Raw genomic sequence first — 14,531 nt, 5'->3', positions numbered from 1 at the left:
AGAGTTGAAGCTGTTCTGTACGGAGGAATGGGCTAAAATTCCTCCAAGCCGGTGTGCAGGACTGATCAACAGTTACCGGAAATGTTTAGTTGCAGTTATTGCTGCACAAGGGGGTCACACCAGATACTGAAAGCAAACGTTCACATACTTTTGCCACTCACAGATATGTAATATTGGGTCATTTTCCTCAATAAATAAATGACCAAGTATAATAGTTTTGTCTCACTTGTTTAACTGGGTTCTCTTTATCTACTTTTAGGACTTGTGTGAAAATCTGATGATGTTTTAGGTCATATTTATGCGGAAATATAGAAAATTCTAAAGGGTTCACAAACTTTCAAGCACCACTGTATAACTATTTGATAAGCATCAAGAAATCCTTGTATGAGCAACCTTCAAAATGGCTTGATGAACATATTTTAGTAAACAAGGTTTTTGGTGGGGCGGCACGGTGGTGTAGTGGTTAGCGCTGTCACCTCACAGCAAGAAGGTCCTGGGTTTGAGCCCCGTGACCGGCGAGGGCCTTTCTGTGCGGAGTTTGCATGTTCTCCCCATGTCCGCGTGGGTTTCCTCCGGGTGCTCCGGTTTCCCCCACAGTCCAAAGACATGCAGGTTAGGTTAACTGGTGACTCTAAATTGAGCGTAGGTGTGAATGTGAGTGTGAATGGTTGTCTGTGTCTATGTGTCAGCCCTGTGATGACCTGGCGACTTGTCCAGGGTGTACCCCGCCTTTCGCCCGTAGTCAGCTGGGATAGGCTCCGGCTTGCCTGCGACCCTGTAGAACAGGATAAAGCAGCTAGAGATAATGAGATGAGATGAAGGTTTTTAGTTTGATCTCATACACTTAAAGAGAACTCTAACACAATATAAGCAAATTAAAAAAAAGAAATCATTACTTCATAAAACTGCATGTGATACTAAAGCACACACTAAGACCACACAAACAGAGCTCTTAGCTCAGACCTCAGACAGAAACCTAAAACTATTAAATCATTAATACCAGCAATTATGACAAACAAAATGTGTTCATGCACCAGAGCACACACAATGTGGAGGGATTGTTTGAGTCAGTGAGTGAGAAAGAGACAGAAAGAGCTCTGCGCATGTACTATGAGTAAGAGAGTCTTTAGGCGAGTAGAGTGTGTGGTGGGAGTGTGCGTGTGTGTGTGAGTTTGTACCTCCACAGCTGTAGTGTTGGTGTGTGGCGCGGACCTGCTGGAGCAGTCTTTCCATGGCCTCAATGTGCCCTCTCCTCCGGGACTCTCTACCATCGCTCTCCTTCCAGTCTGACACACACACACAGAGTTCATATTACACCTCACAGATTTTGTTATTCTGCCCCTGAAAATCCATCTGCCCTTTTCATATAAACAGTGTTTAAAATACACACTACCACAAAAATGTAAAAAAAAAAAAAAAAAAGGTCAGGAACTTTTATTGTATATTTTTTTAAAAATTAGTATAGTTTGCTTTTTAGTTTGGGTGTAAAAATGTTTGTTCGTCAAAAAATTAACAATTTTCAAAATTGCGGGCAAACTGTTGATCTGATGCCAACTTACTCAGTCATTAAAACACAAAAGAACTGCACCAAATACAGAAACAGCATCTTGTTGGCAAACACTATGAAAGGCTCTCTGTGAATTAGTAAATGCAAATGAGGCAGCCGTGCACAGAAGCGCCCATGAATTTGTTTAAAGCCTGGCTAAAAGTGGATCATCCAAAACAAAATTAGCATAATGCCTCATTATTTGAGTAACTGGATTAAAAATATGAGTAGAAACATCTGAGCTGGACTAAAACGAGACATTTGCACAGATGCACATCAAAATAAACTGCCTGTATATTACGTTTCACTCTGTCGCTCTGTCCACACGAGAACAATTATCATTTGTTCTGTAAATAGAGAGATTGATTGGACTTGATGCAGGCTTACGCCTCATGCCAAATTAATGTGAACATAAAACATCAGACCACCAAATCAGATTTGCCAAGTAATGTTTAAAACCCAACGAGACCCTCGGGATTTGCAGCCCACAATTTAGAAACAGTACTTTAAGAGACGAATGACGACACGTATGTGCAATGCAAACAACATTAAACACTTTTTTAATCATTAAGTGCGAGAGATCATGTTTTCACAGTTGGGTTTTTAATAAATAAAAAAAACTGTAGCGATACAAAACATTGTTTATACAGACAAATCTTAGCACTCAGTGAATTTTCTCATGAACTGTTTGTCATCTGCTAATGCACAGCTACCCAGATCTAATAGCACTGGCAAATTTGCATATTGGTTTGAGTGCTGCTTTTAAAGCAGCACCTCAAGGCCAAACACGATGAATAGCAACAGCAGTGTAAAGCAAATAAGTCATGACCGTCATAAAATCGCAGCAGTTCTAGGTTCAAGCATATATAGCAAAAACCACCTACAAACGTTCCTCTTTTCCTTACTTTTAATTATAAATGCAAAAGTACGCCAAAACTGTGTCCCACTCAAACTGACATACTCCATCATATCGGAGTTCTTCGTGATTGTGTCGGCTATCTATCTGCACAGACAGACATCACGGCAGTAAACAAGTGTTCACTTACTGGAAGGAGCAGCACAAGGGGGGTGAGAGAGTTTTGATGGCCCCCAGCCCTTCATGTTGTAGGCAGATACACGAACATAGTACTGCCTCCCCTGCAACACACACATACACACAAGCACACGGTTCTTTCTTCAGCTGCATTAAAAATACATTAGAATATATCGTTTGGGATTTTTAAGTGGCTCTAGAAACTGCTAATTATATTACTCTTTATAAGCTTTGCGATGCAAATTTGGACAGATCCCCCCCAAATTTATCCCCAATTTAGTCATACATGCGCCCGATTGCATGGTGCACACTGCAAAAAACTGAAAACTGAATTTGAGGAGAAAATTCCTTAATACTAGTGAAATGATCTTGCTGCATGGACAGATAATTTTACCTGACAAGACATCTTGGAACAAGTTGGTTACAATCTAGAACTAGGTTTAATACTCTCAGAGTTGGCCTTGTATTCTTCTACACTGCAAAAATGATATCTTAACAAGTTAGAATATCTTGAATATAGTTGAAACGGCGGCACGGTGGTGTAGTGGTTAGCGCTGTCGCCTCACAGCAAGAAGGTCCAGGTTCGAGCCCCGTGGCCGGCGAGGGCCTTTCTGTGTGGAGTTTGCATGTTCTCCCCGTGTCCGCGTGGGTTTCCTCCGGGTGCTCCGGTTTCCCCCCACAGTCCAAAGACATGCAGGTTAGGTTAACTGGTGACTCTAAATTGACCGTAGGTGTGAATGTGAGTGTGAATGGTTGTCTGTGTCTATGTGTCAGCCCTGTGATGACCAGGCGACTTGTCCAGGGTGTACCCCGCCTCTCGCCCGTAGTCAGCTGGGATAGGCTCCAGCTTGCCTGCGACCCTGTAGAACAGGATAAAGCGTCTAGAGATAATGAGATAGTTGAAACGATCGAGCATTTCCTATTAGAAGAATACAAGACACCAACTCTGAGATGATTAAAAATAGTTCTAGATTGTAACCAACTTGTTCCAAGATGTCTTGTCAGGTAAAATTATCTGTCCATGCAGCAAGATCATTTCACTAGTATTAAGGAATTTTCTCCTCAAATTCAGTTTTTTACAGTGCGGGAAGGACTTTAGACTTTTTTTTTTTTGAGTCACACATACATCCCACCCACTAGCCAGATCTCTTCTATCACATAACAGCTACAACTCCTGAAGGGTGACAGCTAATGCTGTCCAGGCTTGACTCTTATTGACAGGGGAGAGCGGAATCATAGACTCTTATCTACCAATGGCTCTGACACTCTTGCAGTCTCCCTTAGACCGTTGTTCTGCTCAGCAGCATTAATTTTACGCTGCAAAAAATGATCTCTTGTTGAGAGAAAATATCTTTAATATGGGTGAATGTATCTATTATTTCTGATTAGAAGTTTACTAGAACTCAAATATAAGATTATTTAGCTTACTTTGAGACGCTTTTACGAATTTCAAGCCTTAAATTTTCTTATTCTATTGGCAGATAATTTTGCTCATTTTAAGCATTCAATTTTAGAAAGAAGCAAAATTATCTGCCAATAGAATAAGAAAATTTAAGGCTTGAAATTAGTAAAAGCGTCTCAAAGTAAGCTAAATAATCTTATATTTGAGTTCCAGTAAATTTCTAATAAGAAATAATAGATAAATTCACCCATATTAAAGATATTTTCTCTCAACAAGAGATCATTTTTTGCAGTGTAGCAACTAATCTGGATTTGGTTTTAGTCTTGCCTTGCGACTAAAAATAAGAATAATTTAATCACATTTTAGTCATTTGAGACCATATTGAGAGCTGGCACGTTCAAAAGATACATAATCATTTACACTGACAATGCATTCTCAGTACTCAGAGGCGGCTTATGCAGGAGATTAAGTTGACTTTCTGGGTGGAACATTACAATTATTAAAATGGCCTGTGTGTAGTTTATGTATCTGAGGTTGCCAAATGTTTCTTGAGTACATGTGTCTTTTTCAGACACGAGACAGGGTTTTTTCAATAGGGTTTAAAGTATCACTTTTAAACACAAACACTTCTTTTAAGCCTGGGGGGGGAAAATGCAGACTGTTGAAGCAGATCACATTCAGATAAAGCTGTATGTTGAAACTGGACAGGGCACAAAAAAAATATTTTTTATTCAGTGGACTGACAGGTGATTGCTCACTCAATTTAACATGTTCACAAGATACGAAATGGTAGTTATGAAACTGCACACTCTAAAAATTGTGGGGTCAGGTTTGCTGCTGCTGTGTCACTGGATAGAACACAATACCAACGGGTGAGAACTAATGAGTGAGAGTTGACGGCTGAGATGAAGAGAGTCTGTAAATTAATTTATGATTTGTGTATATATATATATATATATATATATATATATATATATATATATATATATATATATATTAGGGTGCATCAGTTGCCCTCACTTTCATAAAATCTGATGCGTTTTTGTTTGGGTGTTCCTTTTCACCAATAAAGACATACTGTAAAATTTTTTGACCATATTCAAAAGTCTAATGGTGGCACCATGAGGTTCACTTTTTGCCAAAAAACGCTTATTTTATGTTTTCGGGCAAGGTTTGAATCACAATGTTGGACTCCATTTATTGATTTCTTGTGACCCAGAGATCATGTTAAGAACCTTTGCAAGGGATTGAGAAGCATTAATGTGATTCATAATACATTTGTATTGTTTAAAAGTAGTTGAACAATGATTCAATGAACAGCTAAAACTCAAACTGTGCTTGATAATATATTTAGAATATGTACTAAAAATGTGCATCTAAGATATTTGGTATACTCTATAAGGTGCCATAATGTTTCATGAAAAGTGATCGAAATTTTGTCATAAAAGTCATAAAATAGCAGCTTTTTCCATAACTTTGAGCTCCTGGTGCCACCATTAAACTTTAGAATTTTGTCAAAATATTTCACCCAGTGTGTTTTCTTACCAAAAGGAACATAAAAACAAAAATGCATCATGATCGGAGGAACTTTTCATTTTTAGGGGGCAACTGATGCACCCTAATATATATTAGTATTTTAACTAGAAAGCTGAAGTATGTAAACATTTTTTTTTTTAAACTAACTCACACAAAGGAAAGGGACAACAGCCCGAAAAAGTTACATAATATATTGCTGTCAGTTTAAGAGGGTTCAAGGCATTCACAAAGCTTACTCATATTTTTGTTGCATCCTTAAATCTGTAGTACAAGCAAATGTAATCAGAGATACAGTGTACACAAGGACATGTATTGGAACTAGGACTGGGCATTATGACAATAACATTTCTATGACACACAATATACAGTTTTATGAACAATTTCCCGGGGGAGGCATAAAAAAAGAAAATGATCTCATCTCATTATCTCTAGCCGCTTTATCCTGTTCTACAGGGTCGCAGGCAAGCTGGAGCCTATCCCAGCTGACTACGGGCGAAAGGCGGGGTACATCCTGGACAAGTCGCCAGGTCATCACAGGGCTGACACATAGACACAGACAACCATTCACACCTACGGTCAATTTAGTCACCAGTTAACCTAACCTGCATGTCTTTGGACTGTGGGGGAAACCGGAGCACCCGGAGGAAACCCACGTGGACATGGGGAGAACATGCAAACTCCGCACAGAAAGGCCCTCGCCGGCCATGGGGCTCGAACCCGGACCTTCTTGCTGTGAAGCAACAGCGCTAACCACTACACCACCGTGCCGCCCCAAAGAAAATGATATCCACAATATTTCAGAAAAGTGGACTGTGACATAATTGATCATGATATTGATATATTGTCATATCGCTCAGTCCTAATTTGAACTTTTTTTTTTTGCTTATTTCAGTTACCGTTGTAAGGCCTGTTATTGTGCATTTAAGACACTGTAGATTTTCAAGGATCAGTTCTCCAGCTAATAAAGAGAAGTCCTTCAGACAGCTCCACTCCACTGCCAAGAATCCATATCATAGAACAGAAAACAAGTAAGAACAGATTAACCCGAGACAAGAAAAGGGGGGAAAAAGGATCAATATAATTTTGCATCAACAGATACAGAAAAAGAGCAATGTGCTGAACAGTAATATGGGTTATTTTGCATAAATGTATAAAAATGCATATACAATATACAGAAAAAAAATCTATTGTGGTGTTTGTTCGTTTGTTTTTATTCTCCCCTGATAACCGGGTTGTGTTGTTGCTACAGATTCAAGATGCAGAAAAGGGAATTCTCACCTTTATATCTGGTGACTACAGCTGAATTCATGCTGGCTGGCTCCTGAAATGTGACAGTGAGAGATGTGTTGCTGCTCACAGTTAAACGTACAGCTGTCGGAGCCTCTGGAGCCTCTGTGAGAGCCAAATATCAAAGTCCAATAAGAAACATATTTAAAATAATTATCAGGGACCAATTCTAACTTATGAAAGGAATGAAGCACAATCAAATCAAATCAAATCAAGTTTATTTGTACAGCGCTTTTAACAATAAACATTGTCGCAAAGCAGCTTTACAGAATTTGAACGACTTAAAACATGAGCTAATTTTATCCCTAATCTATCCCCAATGAGCAAGCCTGTGGCGACGGTGGCAAGGAAAAACTCCCTCAGACGACATGAGGAAGAAACCTCGAGAGGAACCAGACTCAAAAGGGAACCCATCCTCATTTGGGCAACAACAGACAGCCTGACTATAATATTAACAGTTTTAACAGGTATAACCCTCAACTGTCCTCATGGGGCCCGTCCTTCACAGGAGTGGGGCCAAATAGCAGATCCACCTTCTGGCATGAAGCTAAGCTCTTCCTGGTTTACGCACTTCCTGTTTCCTGAGTTGTTCGCGCCGAGTCCTTTTTCCCGCGAGTGCCGGCGTTAATTACTAATCCTTTTTTAACTTTTTTTCTATAAATAAATTTCCAGTATCCTCTTCATTTTTACTATACTGTCGCTTTCATTTTTCTACTTTTCACTTTCGCTTTCCTTTTTCCGTTTTTTTCCCTGTTTTTTCTCTTTCTTTTTTCGGAAGAACGCCGAGACCGGAAACTTTCTTTTTCTCTCCTCCTGTGTAAAGTCCACAAGCGGAGGCCATCTGATCTGTTTTAATATCAACAGATCTTCATTTAAGGTACGTGAATCTTTTCATCATGGCACACCTTCAGCCTGTTCAGTGTGCTGAGTGCAGGATGTTTAGTCATTCTTCCTCCGTCACTAGCGATAGCTCTGTTAGCTTTACTTGTGATAAGTGCAGATTAGTTAGCTCTCTGACGGAGAAGATTACAGTGCTAGAAGCGCGTGTCCAGGCTTTAGAGCAGGTTAGTGAGCGTGAGAACAGTGTAGTTTCTGTTAGGGAAAGTCTGGACGCCCTAGGTGGAGTTAGCAATCCCCCAACTCGGGCATTAGAGCCCTTACAGCGGGGCGAATGGGTGACGGCTCGGCGGCATAAGCATAGAGCCAAAGCTACCGCTGAGGCTCGCCCACGGGAGCACCACTCCTCTCCGCGTCACGTGTCGAACAGGTTTGCTCTCCTTAGTGATGCACCCACTGAGAAACCTGAAAGAGCTCTGGTTATAGGGGACTCTATCATACGGCACGTGAAATTAGCTCAGCCTTTAGGGGCACCAGCAGCTTTAGTCAGGTGTATACCGGGAGCCAGGGTGCCGGACATAGCAGGTAATCTTAGGGTCCTAGGCAAGCACAGGTTCTCAAAGATAGTTATCCATGCAGGAGCTAATGATATACGCCTTCGTCAGTCTGAGGTTACTAAGAGTAACTTTGTAGAGGTGTTTAAATTAGCGAAGGCGATGTCCGATGCTGTAGTATGCTCTGGCCCCATCCCAATGCGGCGTGGCGATGTAGCTTACAGCAGGTTATGGTCGCTGAACTGCTGGCTGTCCAGGTGGTGCTCTGAAAACAGTGTGGGCTTTATAGATAATTGGGCTAATTTTGAGGGCACTACTGGCCTGTTAGGGCGGGACGGTATCCATCCCACTCGGGAAGGTGCTGCTCTCATTTCCTGCAGCATAGGTCATAGTCTCAGAACAGGCCTAGTTAATTTCTGACAATCCAGAGCCAAGGCCAGGGAGCAGACGAACAGGCTAAACCGACTGTCTGCTAGCTGCACAGAGTCGTCACTCAGGGCCCACTACATCGAGACTGTGTCTGTTCCCCGAGCTCAACAAAAAGGTAGAAATTTTCAGAGAGTTTGTTCCAGTAACCTAATCAATATAAAATTAGATCAGACTGACTGTACAGCTGCTGCCAGCACCTTTGATCTAAAGGTGGGGCTATTAAATATTAGATCTCTTACATCTAAAGCGCTAATGGTTAATGAACTCATTACTGATCAGGAGTTTAATGTACTGTGTTTAACAGAAACATGGATTAAGCCAAATGAATATATAGCATTAAATGAAGCGAGTCCTCCTGGATACAGTTATATACAATGGAATGTGCTGTTAGAGGAAAATAATCAACAATAGGATGGCGCAATGAATGAAATGGGTGGCCATTAACACTTCAAATTTGATTATTTTCTCATAACAGATTCTAATAATTTTTTTTTAAATTTATTAAATCACCAAATGTCATTCTCGCCCATAGTCAGCTGGGATAGGCTTCAGCTTGCCTGCGACCCTGTAGAACAGGATAAGCGGCTACGGATAACGGATGGGTGGAAGGGTGGATGGATGGATCAAATGTCATAATTGTTAACCATTTATAATTTAATGTTGTGGAATGTCCACAAAACAAGTTTGTTCCAATTATCACTTACAGTGGTGCTTGAAAGTTTGTGAACCCTTTAGAATTTTCTCTATTTCTGCATAAATATGACCTAAAACATCATCAGATTTTCACACAAGTCCTAAAAGTAGATAAAGAGAACCCAGTTAAACAAATGAGACAAAAATATTATACTTGGTCATTTATTTATTGAGGAAAATGATCCAATAATCCATATCTGTGAGTGGCAAAAGTATGTGAACCTTTGCTTTCAGTATCTGGTGTGACCCCCTTGTGCAGCAATAACTGCAACTAAACGTTTCCGGTAACTGTTGATCAGTCCTGCACACCGGCTTGGAGGAATTTTAGCCCGTTCCTCCGTACAGAACAGCTTCAACTCTGGGATGTTGGTGGGTTTCCTCACATGAACTGCTCGCTTCAGGTCCTTCCACAACATTTTGATTGGATTAAGGACAGGACTTTGACTTGGCCATTCCAAAACATTAGCTTTATTCTTCTTTAACCATTCTTTGGTAGAACGACTTGTGTGCTTAGGGTCGTTGTCTTGCTGCATGATCCACCTTCTCTTGAGATTTAGTTCATGGACAGATGTCTTGACATTTTCCTTTAGAATTTGCTCGTATAATTCAGAATTCATTGTTCCATCAATGATGGCAAGCCGTCCTGGCCCAGATGCAGCAAAACAGGCTCAAACCATGATACTACCACCACCACCATGTTTCACAGATGGGATAAGGTTTTTATGCTGGAATGCAGTGTTTTCCTTTCTCCAAACATAACGCTTCTCATTTAAACCAAAAAGTTCTATTTTGGTCTCATCCATCCACAAAACATTTTTCCAATAGCCTTCTGGCTTGTCCACGTGATCTTTAGCAAACTGCAGACAAGCAACAATGTTCTTTTTGGAGAGCAGTGGCTTTCTCCTTGCAACCCTGCCATGCGCACCATTGTTGTTCAGTGTTCTCCTGATGGTGGACTCATGAACATTAACATTAGCCAATGTGAGAGAGGCCGTCAGTTGCTTAGAAGTTACCCTGGGGTCCTTTGTGACCTCGCCGACTATTACACACCTTGCTCTTGGAGTGATCTTTGTTGGTGGACCACTCCTGGGGAGAGTAACAATGGTCTTGAATTTCCTGACTGTGGATTGGTGGAGTCCAAACTCTTTAGAGATGGTTTTGTAACCTTTTCCAGCCTGATGAGCATCAACAACGCTTTTTCTGAGGTCCTCAGAAATCTCCTTTGTTCGTGCCATGATACACTTCCACAAACATGTGTTGTGAAGATCAGACGTTGATAGATCCCTGTTCTTTAAATAAAACAGGGTGGCCACTCACACCTGATTGTCATCCCATTGATTGAAAACACCTGACTCGAATTTCACCTTCAAATTAACTGCTAATCCTAGAGGTTCACATACTTTTGCCACTCACAGATATGTAATATTGGATCATTTTCCTCAATAAATAAATGACCAAGTACAATATTTGTGTCTCATTTGTTTAACTGGGTTCTCTTTATCTACTTTTAGGACTTGTGTGAAAATCTGATGATGTTTTCGGTCATATTTATGCAGAAATATAGAAAATTCTAAAGGGTTCACAAACTTTTAAGCACCACTGTATATGTTACAACAGCTACAAACCGCAGTGGCACGGTGGTGTAGTGGTTAGCGCTGTCGCTTCACAGCAAGAAGGTCCGGGTTCGAGCCCCGTGGCCGGCGAGGGCCTTTCTGTGTGGAGTTTGCATGTTCTCCCCGTGTCCGTGTGGGTTTCCTCCGGGTGCTCCGGTTTCCCCCACAGTCCAAAGACATGCAGGTTAGGTTAACTGGTGACTCTAAATTGACCGTAGGTGTGAATGTGAGTGTGAATGGTTGTCAGTGTCAGCCCTGTGATGACCTGGCGACTTGTCCAGGGTGTACCCCGCCTTTCGCCCGTAGTCAGCTGGGATAGGCTCCAGCTTGCCTGCGACCCTGTAGAACAGGATAAAGCGGCTACAGATAATGAGATGAGATGAGCTACAAACCGCCATTCCCTCACCAGCTTCTCTTTTTTTTCTCTGTCTTGAAGTTAATATGACAAAAATGCAGCTGGTCATGTTAACAAGAGACGAAAACACAAAGTCCTCTATTCTGAAGTCTTATCTGTGGTGGAAAGATGATTGACACAGTCCCGACACTGGAAATAAAAACATCCTTACAGAAAGCTTCATCATATTAAAAATGAACAGCTTTTTTTGTTAAATATCATCAACACATTTAGTATGTTTATTCTCTCTCTCTCTCTCTCTCTCTACGTGGAATACCACTGCAGTGACGTGGACGCTCTGATAGCTCCAGCCATCAAAGTTTCTAGAAAAGAATTACAGTAATGGTTTCCTGTTGCCTTTTACTGGATTATTATAGAGGTTTTCTCCTCTCGACCATTGACACATACGGACAATTTTGAGTAGCCAGTTAATCTAACCACTCGTCTTTGGGGGAAACCAGAGCACCCGGAGGAAACCCACGCAGACATGGGGAGAACATGCAAACTCCACACAAAAAGGTCTCCGTTGACCGTGAGGTTCGAACCCAGAACCTTCTTGCTGTGAGACAACAGTGCTAACGACTGCACCGCTGTGCCGCCACATTTATTATACCGTATAGACTATGAATAGTCTGCTGTACAAGTCCCCGTGAATTAGCTGTTACTATAGAAACGATAACGTATTAGGATAAGCTCATTTGCCTCAAAGCTGACACTATTGTCCGAGCTGATGTTTTAGAAAATGAATCAACACTGTTTGACCAATCCGTATGGAGAATTCAATGGTGCTGTGGTATAAAGGCAATTAATATCCACAAGATCAGTTAGCATCTCATCTCATTATCTCTAGCCGCTTTATCCTGTTCTACAGGGTCGCAGGCAAGCTGGAGCCTATCCCAGCTGACTACGGGCGAAAGGCGGGGTACACCCTGGACAAGTCGCCAGGTCATCACAGGGCTGACACAGAGACACAAACAACCATTCACACTCACATTTACGGTCAATTTAGCCCATGTTTACATTAGACCGTATCAGCGGATCATCAGATTAACGTTTTTAAAACGATTAGTGTGCACACAGCAACACCAATACACGATTCGCGTGCACACAACAATACCAATACGCGGATACGCTCGGCTCCGCAGGCATCCTGCGCTCCAAATCACTCCGCCCTGAACAGCGAGTGCCCTCTGGAGGGTGCGCACTCCGGCCCTGCGCAGCTCACAGAGCGCGTGAGTGAAGCACAGTAGCAGTGTTTTCGGGACTGAGCCGCTGTGTGTGTGATCCCAGCGCATATCACTTAACACTTGCAAGTGGAAGGATGGCAAGCCTAAAGACAATCATAACTACACAATGGGCAGTATTTGCATCAGTATTTGCAGTATTTTCATACTTTTATACTCTTTAATGAAAGGTGATACAAGGCGGAAGTCCGCGCCCCTTTTTTCAGCAGTCGCGTCACATGACCAACGCCAGCGAATCAGGAAGGTGGATGTCACAGTGACGTTGTCCAATGAGGACGTCAGCTAGAGCTCAGCACAGCGTATTCGCGTATCTCAATGTTTACACAGCACCGGACCAGATACGATCTAGATTGAATACGTGGACGCTGGCGGATTCCCGTTTCCCGGCGTTTCCAGGTGGTTTAATGTAAACGGACAGTGCATCCGCGAAGAAAACGAGACAGATACGGTCTAATGTAAACGTAGCCTTAGAGTCACCAGTTAACCTAACCTGCATGTCTTTGGACTGTGGGGGAAACCGGAGCACCTGGAGGAAACCCACGCGGACACGGGGAGAACATGCAAACTCCGCACAGAAAGGCCCTCGCCGGCCACGGGGCTCGAACCCGGACCTTCTTGCTGTGAGGCGACAGCGCTAACCACTACATAACATTTTATAATGAAATGTTACCAGATGATAGGCTTGAAAAACACCAGGACAAATCAGTGTGCACGTGTTTGATAAGTTTCGTTGATTTATTTGGGGGAACTATGCTCAGGAAAACACGCAAATCTGACCAATGCTTGAGACATAACTTAAGAAAGAACTAACATGGACAAAACCAACAGAACATCTGTTGTGTTGTTTTATGAGAACATAGAGATAAATAGGATGTTGCAGAAAATCGTTACTGTATTCAGCAGCAATTAACTACAAATCTAATAAACAGAGGAATGCTTGATATTGACTCATCCACAAATCTTGCCGTTGTGGTGACAGATTAATGCCATCATGTTTGAGGTGAAGTGGCAGCCATCATGAAGGTATCTGGATTTGTATGAACTAAGCATTATGGTTTGTGCTGGGAGCGTGTTACTATTAGCAACCACATTATGAGAAGCCTATTTTGATAGAGACTAAGTTAAATTTCAGAAAGTGGATGCATAAAATGCAAACATGTATGACTATTGATTGTGTTTTCCTCTCTACTGATTACAGCAGCAAATAGAAAGCTTTTAGTTGTTCATGGCTTCCATTTTCAGTTTGAAAAATAAAATGAAGTTTGTCAATGGAAAAAATTGTCCATTCGCATGCTTTCAATAGTCACAATTAACAGCGATTTTTCCATCCAGTGTTAAATCAGCATTTGGAAATTATCACAAAGACCATGGGAATAACTCTTGCTACTTAAAAGATTACAGTCCTCTCTTCTTCCTCGGTATCTTAAGCCGTGATCTGGTCTCTTTCTCGCTGCGTTCGCCGAGCTATTTGTCACCCAGGGCACAATGCGCTATAAATGACGCCATTCTGCTTGGTTGAAACACTTTTCATAGCCTTCTTTGAGAATTGGGAAATCTTTCGGTAATCTCTGAGAGGGTCTGTGCTTGTTTGATTTGTAATAACTGCCTTGGCAGCCATTTACACGGAGATGACCACAAAAGCAAGCTGATAGAACAAGCATGCAATTTGTCATGAGTGTGTGCTATCCCATCAAGGTTCAAGGGCTATTCGAGGGAGTTAGACTGCTCCTGGGTAGCCAGAAAATATGCTATTAATACACTGCTGCCAGTTTGTTATAACCACAATTCAAAATGAGCCATGGCAAACAAATGAAACTACAATTACATAGGTGGATAAGATTCTGGGTCAGTGATATTCAACAGTTGGAATCTCATCTCATCTCATTATCTCTAGCCGCTTTATCCTTCTACAGGGTCGCAGGCAAGCTGGAGCCTATCCCAGCTGACTACGGGCGAAAGGCGG

At 41.7% G+C, this 14,531-nt stretch overlaps 1 protein-coding gene across 4 annotated transcripts in view; it reads right to left on the bottom strand.

The window, feature by feature from the left end:
- ankfn1 (ankyrin repeat and fibronectin type III domain containing 1) overlaps positions 1-14,531 on the bottom strand; it is a 161,842-nt gene that overhangs the window by 26,396 nt on the left and 120,915 nt on the right. For all 4 annotated transcript variants that reach the window (XM_060940063.1, XM_060940064.1, XM_060940066.1 and 1 more), the window contains 4 exons: positions 6,796-6,909; positions 6,414-6,511; positions 2,593-2,683; positions 1,179-1,286 (listed from right to left, as the gene is read on the bottom strand). In XM_060940063.1, coding sequence (XP_060796046.1) covers positions 1,179-1,286; positions 2,593-2,683; positions 6,414-6,511; positions 6,796-6,909 — 411 coding nt within the window. The remainder of the gene's footprint in view (positions 1-1,178; positions 1,287-2,592; positions 2,684-6,413; positions 6,512-6,795; positions 6,910-14,531) is intronic.

Source organism: Neoarius graeffei, chromosome 14, assembly GCF_027579695.1.
Source record: "Neoarius graeffei isolate fNeoGra1 chromosome 14, fNeoGra1.pri, whole genome shotgun sequence".
Lineage (NCBI taxonomy): Eukaryota > Metazoa > Chordata > Actinopteri > Siluriformes > Ariidae > Neoarius > Neoarius graeffei.
Note: the sequence above shows the minus strand (reverse complement) of the source record. Positions and strands in the feature narration are given on the sequence as shown.